The sequence below is a fragment of the Schistocerca cancellata genome, chromosome 1 (genome assembly GCF_023864275.1).
Source record: "Schistocerca cancellata isolate TAMUIC-IGC-003103 chromosome 1, iqSchCanc2.1, whole genome shotgun sequence".
NCBI lineage: Eukaryota > Metazoa > Arthropoda > Insecta > Orthoptera > Acrididae > Schistocerca > Schistocerca cancellata.
The window spans coordinates 900,894,040-900,909,169 of NC_064626.1; the positions used below are offsets into that span (position 1 = coordinate 900,894,040).

Sequence of the window (15,130 nt, forward strand, 5' to 3'; positions counted from 1 at the left end):
ATACATTATGTCATAAAAGAAACAAGACATCAGAGGATACTCCAAGAGCATCGGAATTTTATGAACCATACTAAATGTGCGCATTTAAAGTGCGTACTTAAAGTGCACATTCGTATGTCCAGATTCCCAATGAAGTAGACCTCGACCTGATATTAAGCTTTTCAGTGTGGTTTTCGGGATGTAAATTTTCTTGGAGCACCAGTACTGTATTATAGCATGTTTGGTTCTTTATTACGGCATGTGCTGTGGCCAAGTGGTTCTAGATGCTTCAGTCTGGAACTGTGCTGCTGCTACGGTCGCAGGCTCGAATACTGCCTCGGGCATGGATGTGTGCGATGTTCTTAGGTTAGTTAGGTTTAAGTAGTTCTACATCTAGGGGACTGATGACCTCAGATGTTAGGTCCCATAGTGCTTAGAGCCATTATGGCATAATGCCATACATGCTAGAAGATGAAAATGTGCACTTGAAATGCAGCAAACAGTTGAAACTAGCCAATACTGTGGAATTAAAGATTTCATTTCAAATACATTAACTGCCTCTGCGGAAAGTTTAATAAAAGTCAAATTTCTTTAGCAAATAGTCAAAAATAACTTCATTGTTCTGCAAAGTGATTAACGCTTGACTTTCAGAAAGGTGGAAATAAAATTAAATCTGAAACTAATGACATATTTTAGCCTTCCGTAATTATGTGAATGTATTTTAATTCACTTGATACATGAGAGTAAAACAAGGGGAAACAGCAAAATCACTAAATGTAAACACAGGTGACGTGGAGACTACCCACTATAGCTCTAAGACTGCTCTGCGCATCAGCCCCGGGTCTACAATATTTGCAAACCAGGTCAATAATAAAAAAATCGAATTTTCAAAAATATGCTCATCTTGTAGCACACATCTTTCTGAAAAGTCTGAAACATAAAGCATATGTGTTCGAGGAAATTTAAGACATGTTATTTGGTCTTAAGTATGCCAAAGTGCAGTGCCATGCTACTTCATAAAACATTCTTCTATGGAACGTCACTGTATTTTGCTCTGTGGAATTGAAACATGTATATTTCATAATGGATGTCATGAAACTATATTCATGACAGTGGAAATTGAAATGTCCTGTTGTGCCTCTCCTGCTCCCAGTTGGCCGGTTTGACAGCCTGCCCCTCTTAAAAAAAAAAAAAAAATCTTGCAATTAATAGCAGATGAGATAATTTGTAATTGGGAGAAGAAAATTTGCACTCTTTACTGTCTATTAGCTAATAACTTGCTGTTCTGTGTGACATAAAATTAAATATAGGATACATAAAACCAATAAAGACAGAGACAAGTAAGAAAGTACACATTTCTTCAATCTTTAGCTCCTAGCATTTTTCTCTCTCTAATCTTGCAACAGCTTTACATGGCGTGCTTTCCTGTCTGCGAAAGAATCTATTACCTCATCAAAGTTCGTCAAACATTTTGCTATATGAAAAATCAAAATGTCGTTATCTAATACTGAAAAAGTTGTTAACACAAATAATAGCCAAGACCGGTGTGGTTTCTCAATCTGGGTACGTCTATTTTGTCACTGTCTACTAGATGAAACAAAATAAGCCTTTCTAACATTGCAGCAATTTTGTAACACACACCAAATAAACGAGACTGTTTTGGCACGAATCACCATTTTTATAACACAACAGAATATAATTCACTTAGTACCAATATCAAGGCTTTATGTTAGGAAATAGTTTCACATTTCATTCATACGCACCAGTTTCTCAAGCACGAGATTGAAAAGTAGTATTACAAAATTTTTATATAAATTTGGAATCGTCTTATTTTTTCATAATTTGTGTGATGTCCCCGTTTCTTCTCCTTCCTCGTTCTAATAAACAATCTTGTCATCACCAATTCTGTAGCTACTCCTGCCATTGTCAAAATCTGTTCGCCGATTACCCTCACTAACCCTGCCAGAATCACAGGTTTAGTTATCCCGCGATTATTTTCCAGTTAGGCGTTATTACGTGTTTGTACAACACGTTTTCCGCGTTACTTCCAGAATAGAACTAGCGGCTGCTAGCTGGGGACTGTACAACTGGTCTATACTACTGTAGCGAGCTGGCCAAAAATTTTCTGTCAAAATTTAATTTTCTTGGATACACTGAGAAGATAGTACGTGATCTTTCTCACCTGTTATTCCTGTCAGTCGTTTATTTCTATTCTGGTAGTCTGACTCTATGGATTTTGCTAGTAATTATAGCAACACTGATCATTCGCAAACCCAATCCACCACATAATCAGACAGTGATTGGCATTCATCCGTTTGGCTTTACTCTGCTCAGCTCGTAAAGCCCCGTCCCCTTTTGTCTGCGGGAAGTTTATTTCTAGAGGGGACGAGGATTCTCCTGACAGAGACATAACGTACACTATGCACGCATTGAAAAATGAACTTATGATACATTCAGAAATCAACTTAAAATGTGTTCAAAAATGTTCAAAAAGAAACAGGGAAGCATTTCTAAATCATATGAATAATCCATAGACAAATGTGTGCTGGATGCTACGCGCTTTGTGAAACAAGTTTTTTTCCCTCAAGAATATGAATTTGGCGCCCCCTTTTCCTGGTAGCATCTAGCAGCTTGCTGCGACTGCTTGCACAGCCAACAGCCACATTCCTGTAGCCAGAAGTGGGAGAATCTACTACTCTAATGCGAGTCAACTGCGCATACACATGAGCCTGCTCGTAGCTGCTAAAACGAATCTAATGTACACAGTTGTGACTTCACGTTCACTGGAGGCAATTTGTTGTTATGAAGCATTGCATAGTGTTCCTAAAGCCTTTGACACATTTTGTTGTTGGTAGAGGCTTGCATGAGCACTGTGTGTCGTTGCTGTATATGGCTCATTTCCTTTGCAATTTAAGTTATTTTCACCTTTTTCTCTCGTTTATGTTGTATTGTGGAAGTATTATTCTGCAGCAGCAGGATACAGTAATATCCTTTGTCAGAGTATCTATTTTTACCAGTCAAAATTACAAAAATTTAACTGAAAACTAAAACAATGAAAAATTCTGGGAATTCTAAAAACTTCCCGGGATTTTCCCTGATCTCCTAGTTGTCCCGGGTCGTGTACACCCTGAACTGACCAGCTGTTGTTGTACGGCAGGATGTAAAACAAAAAAATTAAGGAGTTGCCTATAAATAAAGAATTCTGGACAGGAGTTAACTATTGATTGTTTGCTATTAATTGCTACAGTAAAGACAGTCACAGTTAAAATGCTCCTCGACGGACACTGTTCTGTTGTTCATAGCGGCCTGAGAGGACATCACTAACTCGATATTTAACACAGTGTGGCAAAATGAAAGAACTGCATAAAGATGGTGTGAAGATGTCCTCAAAAGCTCCATTCATGGAGTTGTGCAAGGATATTGTGCCTCCAAGTAGGCCTTCTTGATGTCAAGAAACATATCTATTAAGTGAAGACTGTGTAGGAAAGCCTGTTGTACAGTTGCATCCAGGAGGACCAGGTTAGTGAATGTAGAGTGATACCTCCTGAACCCACACTAAAAGTGACTAAGGAGCTGTCTGGATTCTAAGAGCCATACAAGGTAGTGGTTGACTATCTGCCCAAAAGTTTTCTCCTCACTGCTAGTTAGGACAACACTGCAATAACTATTCGGGCACATATGGTTCTACCCATGTTTTAAAAGAAGAATTACAAAATTGCTTACTTCTACGAGTTGGGAAAGAGTTCCGACACCCTAATGATTAAGAAGGGCGAGGAGGATTCCAACACTGTATGAGATGCCATCACATACTATAATGGGCCTTACTGTGACCATGTGACAAGTCAAGAGCAGCAGGTAAAGCAGATCTCAGCTACCACACAGAAAAATGGTAGTTCTTCATTGACAGAAACGAAGTCCCAATTGCCACTCTCAGAGGCTAGTCTGTAGCGTCGGAAACCTGGATCCAGTCTTGCAGTGGCAATAACCTTGGCGAAATGTTCTGTCCATGTCTGGGCAATGCCTCACAAGTTGGTCTGGAGATATCTTTTCCTCATTACAGCAAGTAGTGGCTACCTCCCACCTAGCCCAGAAATCCTACTGATGGTCTCACATACAACTGTATTTGCATTTGAACAGTTTATGGTGTTCAGGAACTGTTGCCACAATCTCTTCTTTCTCTCTTTAATAACTGAGCAATATTTCACCCTCACTACCTGAAAGTCTGCACTTGGCTGCATACAAACCTACCCATCTGGTTCTAATTGCAGAGTAGCATTTGTTGCTCCACTGATGGCAAGGCTACCCTTTTGTCTGGTGGAATGGAGCTTCAACAGTGTGGTGGACTGTTTCGGTAATACAATTCACCCATTTCTGGATGCTGTCACGGTGGTCCAACACAGCAAGTTGGCTTTAAACAGCCAGTCTGCCCTACTCAGCACCCACTGTGGTGGCTTTCTTTCAGGAAGTGCTCTGTCCGGCATGTGAATCCAGACCGGGAAATGACAACTAGGGTGTGAATTGTCAACCACTTCCCATCAAGCAGAGAGAGAGAGTGTGTGTGTGTGTGTGTGTGTGTGTGTGTGTGTGTGTGTGTGTGTGTGTGTGTGTGTGTGTGTGTGTGTTTTTGGGGGGGGGGGGGGGGGGGGGGAGTACAGAGATCGAGAGCGGTGAACAACACTGTTGTATTGCTGAAGTGCTTGCTCTGTCCCACATTTCACAGACAAGCATGTGGTCATATTAGAAAGCACTCAAGTATTCCACCCCTGGGATATGTGATCACAGAGCTCCAAAGCACAATGTGTATTAAAATCACCAACGAGGAGAAAGGACTGGGGAAGCTGAGTATGAATTCACTTAGAGCCTCTTTGTCTAGAACTTCACATGAGGACACGTACAGCGAACATGCTGTCAACCTATTAACACACATCCACCGATACTGTTGCTGCTTGTAGGTGGGTGGTGAGTGGGAGAGGTGAGGAGTAGTATGTGCTGTTTATGAAAACTGCAACTCCTCTTTCAGCTCTCCCTTCACTAAGGCCATCCTTTTTGTGGAGGATGAGCCATGTAATTCAGGCACATTAGATTGCTTATAATGTGTTTACTGGAGACATATACACATTGGTCTGCCCTGAGCTAACAAACTCAGTTCCTCAACACACATCCTCAACCCACTGGTGTTTCACTGTAAGTTGAGCAATATATTTGTGGTGGGGTTTTTCTATGTTTTTTTCCCTCCCCCTCTCTGGTGGGGAGCTTGCACCAACGTTTACCACTGAGGGATGTTGTGCTCTGCTCAGTTGTCAATGACTGTGTGCCAACCCTAGCCTGTTGTACAGCCTTCTTCAATTGTGAGGTGGACAACTTCATGAAAGTAGGTAGCTGCGTAGCCCCAAAAAGGTATTTATATTTTTAATCATGATTTTTTTTAAATTATAGGAGCAACTATTAAACCACGGAAGCACAATGCCAATCAAATTCACAAGATGTTGAGCCTATTACTGGTGTACGTCTACAGTCTGATTAAACTATTTCATGCACTGTAGCTGGTTTCCTCCAATCAGAGCACTCTGCGTCATGCCTGAACCATTTCCCGCTGCCAAAAATTAGTTCTCTTCCAATTCCTTGCCCAGCTTTCTTTCTTGACGTATTTGGATCCCGACTCCTGAGTCGGGCCCTTTTGTTTCATATTTGAACACACACACACACACACACACACACACACACACACACACACACACACACAGCACAAATATTTTGTACATGTCACTAACCAAACACTACTGGATAAAGCAAATTTTCGGCAAGTAAAGAGAGAGCTTACGGAAGTCAAGAAATCTCTGCAACATAACCCGGAATTCTCTTCTCCATTTACAATCACTGAACTGGAGGCAGCCCTTAAGGATACAAAATGTAGGAAAGCTGCAGGTGCAAAGGGGCTTTACCCAGAATTTTTGGTGCACAGTGGGCTGGTAACACGAAATTGGCTAGTTTGCCTTTTTAACAAAATTCTTCGTACAAGCAACATTACCCAAAAAATTTAAAAGAGCAAAAATTATCGCTATCAAAAAGCCAGGTAAAGAGGGGACAGCTGCAGAACACTTCCGCCCAAAATCTCTACTTAGCTGTGCTTACAAGCTATTGGAAAGAATGATTCTAAACCAAATCCAAGATCAAATTAATGCTATGATACCACCTGAACAAGCTGGATTCAGACCTTACAGAAGCTGCTGTGAACAAGTGCTCTCCTTGACTACTCACATAGAATCTGGATACCAAAAGAAACTTAAAACTGGAGTAGTGTTCATTGACCTGTCAGCAGCTTATGTCACGGTGTGGCGTGAGGGCCTATTATTGAAATTTTTGAGAGGAATACCGTGCAAAACTCTAGACAACCTCTTAAGTAACATGTTAAGTAATAGACGGTTTAAAGTACATTAAGGAGAAGAGAAAAGCAGATGGCATGTACTCAATCATGGATTACCTCAGGGCTCTGTTCTTGCTCCAGTGTTTTTCAACCTCTACACAGTTGACCTGCCGAAAATTTTAATATGCAGATGACCTGGCAATTTCATATCAGAGTGAAGACCTTTCTGAATGTGAAGAACACCTAACGAACAGCCTTGAACTTTATGAGTATTCTGAGACATGGCGACTGAGACCAAATGTTTCTAAAACTGAGGTAAGCCTGTTCCACCTCTCTAATCGCCTTTCATCAGCAAAGATCAGTCCACAGTTCGGCCCTCTTGGCACAGTCAGATACAACTAAAGCCTGAAATACCTGGGAGTCACTCTGGACAGAACTTTAACAAACAAAAAACACTTTTCCAACTTGGCCAAGAAGATACAAACACGATCGAACCTTGTGAGAAAGCTGGCAGGCAGTACATGGGGAGCAACCTCATCAGTCCTCTGAGGAGCATCCCTTGCACTGGTAGACACTGCAGCAGAATACTGTGCACCAGTTTGGCTCCGAAGCACCCACGTAGCGAAAGTAGATGTCCATCTGAACTCAGTTATAAAAGTAATTAGTAGTACAGTCTGGTCTACACCTACTTGCTGGCTACCAGTGCTTTCAAACATCTGTCCACCAGACCTCCGTCGAAAGGCTGCTCTTTACTACCTCTGTCAGCAAGTTTCTGAAAACAACTCGATCCCTCTTCATGACAATTTGCTGTCACTGCCCAGGAAACGCCTCAAATCTAGAAGACCAGCATATGAAAGGGGAGTCCAAATGCTATACACGGGATTCAACCAGGACACAGAGTGAAAACGTGAGTGGCAAGCTACAAGAACCCGAAACCATGAACTTGTAGACAATCCAACAGTTCCAGTTCCAGGCTTCCACCAACCATGGGAGATGTGGGTGCAGTTAAACAGATATTGGACCGAAGAGGGTAGGTGCAAATACAACATACACAAGTGGGGCTTTTAAAGTGACAGTGTGTGAGACAGCGGTGACACCCAAACAATGAGTCACATTGTGAATGACTGTCCAATCAGACACTTTTCTGGTGGCATTGAGAAGCTTCATCAAGCCAAATGGTATGTGGGTCGTCCACAAAGTAAGTTCCGTTTCTATTTCTATCCACGGCAGCACTACGATTGCAGTTCCGAGCATGCGCAGCAGTTACTCCGACTCAATGAGAAGACATGTACGCCATTTTCAGATAGCTGCTGCCGACGTGTACTTTGGAGTGCTTCTTTATAATGTCAGCCATAATTGAAAATGCTGCCACGTGTGAAGTCAGATCTGTGATTTGTTTTCTAAATGCAAAGAAAGTTAAACCAAAGGAAATTCATTGGCAAATCTGTGAGGTTTACGGACAAAATGCTATGAGTGATTCAATGGTTAGAAGATGGGTCAGACTGTTCAATGAAGGATGTGATCAAGTGCACGGTGAAGAACAAAGTGGACGTGCGTTTGTGGTTACAGATGAACTGGTTCACACAACTGAAGAGAAGATTAAGCACAACTTTAAGTTTACACTTAGTGCCCTTGCTATGGAAGTTCCGCAAATATCACAATCACTAATTCATGTAATTATTACTGAAAAACTGAAATTTCGAAAACATTGCTCATGTTGGGTACCCAAAATTCTTACTGAACAACACAAAAAACAACGGATGGGCAGAGCACTTCAGTTTTTGACACACTACAATGAAGAAGGCGATGGTTTTCTATCTCGGATAGTCACGAGGGATGAAACCTGGATATCGTATGGCATCCCTGAAACAAAATGGCAATCAATGGAATGGAGGCACACTTCATCCCCAATGAAGGTTAAGCCTAAACAAATCTTGACACCTTGAAAAGTCATGTGCACCATTTTCTTTGGACAGAAAAGGCATTTTGCTGACTGATTTCTTACCAAGAGGCCAAACAATCAATGGACATGGTTACTGCCAGACCATTAAGAAATTGTGCCGTGCAATACAGAACAAGCGCCAAGGATTACTCTCAAAAGGTGGTGTATTTTTCCACGATAATGCCCGACCTCACACGGCGAATGTGAGCAAACAACTCGTAAGAGAACTTCACTGGGACACGTTTGATCATCCTCAGTACAGCCCGGACCTCGCTCCTAGCGACTTTCATCTCTTCTTACACCAAAAATCTGACCTTGGTGGTCATCACTTCAATGATGATGACAAACTGAAAGAACATGTTACCACATGGTTGAATACATAGGTGGCAAACTTCTATGAAGAAGGCACACAAAAACTTGGGCCACGCTATGACAAGTGCTTACAAAATTTCGAAAGATATATAAAAAAGTAATTTAACAGTTGTAGATTTTTGTACAATAAATATTTTTTCTGTATGTGTACAAGTTTGTTTCATACAACCAAACAGAACTTACTTTGTGGACATATCTCTTATTTATCCCTTAACCAAAAGGCAGAAACTTTGGATAACTTCGTAAATTCTGCCAAACACAGCACTTGATGTACACAAGCAGTAGACTATACAACTTGGATGAACTTTATGGTTCAGCTATATTGCCACTCACTGTGGCATGCAACAACTTAATAGTGACTTTCCGTATCATATCCGTTATTAATAACAAATGCAAAGCAAAAGTTAAATCTCCAATCATTAACAATTCAATGCCTAAAACAAATCTGTAGCCAATAACCACAGACACTACAATAACTCTCTGACAACACTCCAAATACATAATTTCAACAAGAAGCAGACAAGTAATATACAACACCTGACAACCAACACTGCATCAGTCCATTCACTCACTAACGAAACTCAAATCCAACTTATAAACATCAACATTCAACACTAATCAGACCACTACATGCTAATAACACACTTGCTTCAAAAGCAATTGTTTTCACATACACCACGCATCTACGAGATTACGTAACACGACAGGAGTTATGTCAAAGTCAAAGCTGATGGCTGGAACACTTCGGTTGATCTGATTAATGCCGATTTATTAGTCTGTCAAACACAAAAATGTTTCTGGTGTCTCACATATTTTTAAGCACAATGGCAAAACAGGGAAACACATGTAACATGATGGTCAGAGCTTACTCTACTAAATAAATAAATGGTACAACAAATACTATCAAATTCAAAAAGCGGCTATTTGCAAACACAGCTCCATACACCACCAATTTAAATGACTGTTGCAGATCATCATCCACAATGGATATATTGTATAAATTTGTCAAAATTGTCTCTAGCTTTTTTTTTATTAAGTTTAACATATTTCCTACAAGTAGCCTGTAAACTGTAAGTACTAAGAGCTCACATAATTAATGGTGCAGTGCTGCTGCAGAGAAATCAAAGAGCCATTCAAGATAAAATTTATTATTCTGAAAGATGCAGGATTATATTCCATGTTTTGTACACTCCCTCTTTGCTGACCATGTATCTGCATTATCTGACAGAGGAATAATAAATTCCTATACAGCCTAAAACCAAGTCATTCAATAATCTATAGCTGAAGCCATTCCTTTGTAATGTAAGTTATGAAGTCTGCTCTGCTGCACTCAATCTAAGTTTTTCTATAAGGTAGAATGTGCATGTAAATACCACAGTAAATGAGTGTGCCACACATAATGTGTCCATCAATATGCATAGTATATGTATGTAGATATTACACAAATTAACACACATATTATATCAGATTTTAACAAATAATTTCCGTTTTGTCAACAGTAACTGGAATAGCAAATGAAATATACCTGCAAGCCAGCTTCAAAAGTATGATGCTGAGTTTCATTGATTGGTTTTGGAACAGATTGTCTGAGTTCTTTTCTCAATGCTGTCATCTGCTCTTTAAGTTGATTCAGTTGTTTGAGGATTGCTTCCTGCCGGTTTTCCAGAGCAGCAACCTCAGGTAATGGACACTGCAAAAAATTAATACTTAAACTCTGTCACATTAAATAAGAAACACAATTAATTCCTTATACAAATAAAAATGAAGAATACTTTTAGAAATTGTGTGCCGTTCTTTTCTTTTTTTTTTACACGCCAGTGCCGCCCAAAACCATAAAATATTCTGGGGAGCATCCATATTTGTCGTTCATCTGATATCAAAAATTTTTAAATATATTTGTGTCATATGCTTTGAGACGTATAGATGCACCACAAAAACAACACAAATGACCTTAATACAAAATTGGGCAGACATATTTGATCTTGATTAGTCGTCGCTAACTTCGCTGCACATGACGATTCGCGTAACATTAATGGTAAGTATTACCAAGCGCAAGCGTCACACTAAGCGTAATACGGTCAGGCTAAGCAATAGCAGCGTATACATAACTGGTGGCTGAATATCCTAATGATAGGTATATAATGTAGCTACAAATACTTATTTCAATTATGTGTTAGCATCCGTGCAATGAAACGTATGTGTGCATTTGAAATGTAGTAGTTAACAGAAATTAAATAAACCTTTAGTAACTTTTTAACCTGTTCCGAAATGCTTGTCGGTTTTGGACAGGTTGGCGAGGCATCTTCACGATTTGCGTGGAACGTTTCTTGAATATTTTTCATTTTATACATGCATTGCGGAAGTTCGATTTCATCAGTAAAACATAATACAGGTTTCATTCTGTACATCGTGTGTGGCCCATTCATTTATGCGGTTTTATCGAGCTTATTTCCGCTCTTTGAGACAAAACACACTCAAAGCTGTTAACTTGCTGTTTTATAAATATAAGCCGTAAGTCGCACTCACATCAGATGACTCAAACATTGTCCTTGCCTACAGCCTAGAAGCCTACTGCAAAGATCCTACTGAATTACATTTTCAGTCACCGTGAATCCCAACAATTAACACACGAACCTATTGTTTAGTTCACCGTCTCTCGCTTACTAAGAGTTGTTTGTTACATTCTGAACATGTGATTGGCAGGAATGTAATCACAACTCTCTGTTGAGGGTGTCTCACGTGGGCATGGTTCGTTTTACACTATAGATTGTAAACATATAGTATCTACATACATCAGGCATGTCTCAAGTTCATGCATCGTTAGTTAAGTTCACAATCTGCATTGAAGCTATACCCTCCTATTGCTTCGTATGATGATGGGTGATTTCCATACCGTTATGTTAACGATGGATGGCCACTCTAGAACACTTGTTACTACAGTAGCGGATTCATTCTGCCTGTAGTCACGTAAGGGACAGAAAACCAAAACTTTTTTTTTTCATTTTTGCACTTTATTACTTGACAGTTCCAAATAACGGGTCTACATTAATACCTAATCCAGAGCGCCCTGATGGAAATATTTTCTGAGGGGAGTACCTTTGTTAAACGAATCCGTAGAAATTACTTATTATTTTTCTGTATTAAGCTGAGAAATCCTGCATATAGTAAAGATGATCCTTGGACGAATAAATTACTGTACTTTACAGTACTATTAGGAATTATCATACAGTAAGTTTTTTTTTTATCGCCACAGGGCGATACGTCCATTGTTTCTAGACAAATTTATCGAATAAAATACGCCTTATAAATTTTCATGATAATCTCCTTCATTTATGAAAATATTATTTTGATGGACTTATTCGTCAGACGTTCGCCTGTCAGGTGTCTATAGGCTAATTATGATAATTCAAAAGAATCCGGTCATCTACTGACCATAGCGGAATTACGTCGGCAGTTACAGTGACTACAGCTGATGGCTATCACATCTATAATTGCGCTTTTTGAAATTGGAATAAAGTTGTTCCTCTCAATTTTATCGAAACTCAGTGCAATTGCCTTTGTCGATTCTGGACTTACATGTCTTGTTCCATTATTGAGAGATAAAATTTATACGTAAACACGTTTTCACACTATTTCGGACAGTTACTGAAATAAGCAAACGAATGAGAGGAAAAAAGGCCTCGTTAGCAAGCTGTATTTTGCTGTTCTCGTTTCCTTGCAATGAAGAGTTTTGCGATTTTGTTTCATATTTTGATTTGCGAATGGCATTTCTTCCTTAAGTAACACCCTGTTAGTCTAGTGACGATGACATTATGCTTGTAAACAAGAAACTACATGAAATAAGAATTAGGCTTTTGCTTTGATTGGTCGAATATCTACAACTCGGTTACAGACTTGTCATCTGTGCTGTATTGTGCCATCTATGGCGATGCCTTAGAAAATATTTACATTAGGGCGCTCTGGATTGGATACTGATGTAGTTTTGAGACGTCACGAGTTGTTTCAATTATTTTGCTGTGTTATTGTTAAGCTATTCCCTCGTGTTGTTGTTTGCACAGTTTCGGAAATGTTTAGTTTTTAATCCTCGAAGTAGGCGATAGAAGGCATAGTTTACGACCTAGAGCTGGTTACTCAGTACTATGTTAATATGGCGGCACAACTTTCGACCAATCACAAGAGACGTTTCAAACTGTATTGAGTTTTCGTATTACTCCGTAGTTCTTGGTTAATCGGTTCAGATTGGCATAATTGTGCCAATTCTCTTGGACATATGGGTTTTAAAAGTCCACAAATCTTCAAAAATCAGTGTAACTAGTGCATTAAATGCCAAATGTGGTAGATATAGGCGGTTTATATGTGTGGTCACGTGACGGTGGTGGAAAAATGGCGCAAAGATCAGAGTGCAAACATGGTCTCCGTTTCTATGAAGTTGTGTCATTCGTATTTGTATACAATACAGTGTTTTCATAAACCACGTGTTAAATAGTCTTTGGTGATTGACGGTGGATGCCCCAAGATGTCAACAAGAGGCACCAAACGGCGGGGGAGGCCCCCCAAATCCGTGGTTATGGAAAGACCAAAAAAGTTTCAATATCATTTATTAAAGAAACCAAAATACCTTTTGAACCGCGAAAGTAAAGGGTCCGAAACACCCAATTCACAAACTAGTACACCAACAGCTTCGAGAGCATCGTCGCCGGTAGGAAGTGAAAGCAGCAGAAGAAGTTCAAGGAGTAGAGGAAGGTGTAAGAGTAGAAGAGGAATCGGAGGATATCATAGACGAGGATACAATCCAGACGCTGTAGAGGAGAAAGACTCCGAATACCACTATGGTTCAGACTTCGGTGACGAGTCGAGTGGAAAAAGTGAATTTGATGATGACATACTTAGGAGTGACAGTGAAATGGATGAAAGTTTCGGTGGTGATGCGTCCAGTGACAGTGATTTTTCTCTCTCTAGTTATAGTACTGTCAGTGGAACTCCGAAAAAGTATTTACATAGACTTCCAAGCCCAGAACCTCTGTGGCTTCAGAATCGGGAAATTCCTCCCCTTCATTTGCCGAAATCATCTGAAGATTTATTAGTTCCGAAAGAACTGGTGATGAAAACGTTGTGTATATACGAAGTTCTTCGTCATTTTAGAGCATTAGTACGTTTGTCTCCCTTTAGGTTTGAGGACTTTTGTGCCGCATTAATGTGTGAGGATCAGAGTACTTTACTTGCTGAAATTCATATAATGCTTTTAAAAGCATTGCTTAGAGAAGAAGATTCTCAGCAGACGCATTTTGGTCCTCTTGACCACAAGGACAGTGTAAATGTAGTGTTATTTTTTGTGGACCCAATGACGTGGCCAGAAGTTTTACGTTCATATGTTGAAAGTGACAAAGATTTTGATTCAAATGTGCTGAACATATTGAACAACTCTGAATATCCTTTCACATCTGTGGAAAACAGATTGAAAGTGCTGCAGTTTATGACAGACCAGTTCCTGATCACTAACCCAGTCAGAGAAGATTTGTTAAATGAAGGTAACAAGCTCTTACTTCTTGTTTACTTTCTGTGTTCGATTGTTCTTAAGCTGTTACCGTACCTTAATTAAAAGACATGATGGTCTTGTCTTGGAAAATATATTTTATGCCATTTGTAATGTTCAGGATTAGCCCTATAAATTATAACTTTGAATGGGCAGAGGGAGAGGGAAATAAAACTGCTGACTTCTGATAGATTAGTAAAAATTACAAACCACGTCTTATATATTACAGCATTCAAATTTTTCATGAAAAGATTCTGACAAATTACAATTTTTTCTAGTTGCTTTAATGTAAATGTGGAAAGAGCATTATTTGTGTACTGACTGAACTCTTACTATATCAGAATGTGCCTATTATGGAAAATGGAAACAGAGGGAAGTTTGTAGTGATAACTATGAATTTATTGATTTGTTTTCTTTCTCTTTATGTCTTTTCTTTTTTTCTTTTTCTTTTTTTTTTTTAAGCCTAGATGCCCTTCAGTGTTCCTTACACTTTTCGTAGAAATAGACCTACAATACATACATATACATTTGTAACGAATGCTTGAAATAGTGTAAAATAGTTTATGTTATTTTCGTTACTCATAACTGAAAATTTATACATTACCTGCGTTTTGCATCTTTTTTGAGAATGTGCTAAAGGTTTTTCATTGTTGTGTTTGCTATTCTTGTTATTGTCTTTGTAGCTGTCATCATTTGAAAAAGAATTTTTAGAGAAAAATACTCACAGCCATGTTGTTCAATGTAAATTGAATATCTTAAACACCTTCTCATGTGCGATTACTTATGTATCGTTACGGCACTAATGCGTGCTATATTGCTTTCATCTAGGAACAGGGAGTTATTAATTGTGTATTTAACTACCCAGGAGAACATTTTTATCAGGAAAAACAAAACTGACGTTCTGTGGATTGGAGTGTTGGATGTTAGCCCCCTCCATAGA

At 39.2% G+C, this 15,130-nt stretch overlaps 2 protein-coding genes across 5 annotated transcripts in view; one reads left to right on the top strand and one right to left on the bottom strand.

Moving 5' to 3' along the window:
• LOC126190857 (probable aminoacyl tRNA synthase complex-interacting multifunctional protein 2) overlaps positions 1-11,332 on the bottom strand; it is a 34,148-nt gene extending 22,816 nt beyond the window's left edge. Inside the window, exons 1-2 of one of the 4 annotated variants that reach the window (XM_049931478.1) lie at positions 11,184-11,332; positions 10,183-10,347 (exon numbers count right to left, since the gene is read on the bottom strand). In XM_049931478.1, the coding sequence (XP_049787435.1) occupies positions 10,183-10,347; positions 11,184-11,201 (183 nt within the window). In that variant the 5' untranslated portion in view covers positions 11,202-11,332. Of the gene's footprint in view, positions 1-10,182; positions 10,348-10,429; positions 10,547-10,897 lie in introns of those variants that run through there. The other 3 variants (XM_049931461.1, XM_049931454.1, XM_049931470.1) reach the window with 3 other exon arrangements.
• Positions 11,333-13,143: 1,811 nt separating this feature from the next.
• The window catches only part of LOC126190882 (nucleosome-remodeling factor subunit NURF301), a 289,288-nt gene continuing 287,301 nt past the window's right edge, over positions 13,144-15,130 (top strand). Inside the window, exon 1 of the mRNA XM_049931491.1 lies at positions 13,144-14,185. Within this exon, the coding sequence (XP_049787448.1) occupies positions 13,174-14,185 (1,012 nt within the window). The 5' untranslated portion in view covers positions 13,144-13,173. The remainder of the gene's footprint in view (positions 14,186-15,130) is intronic.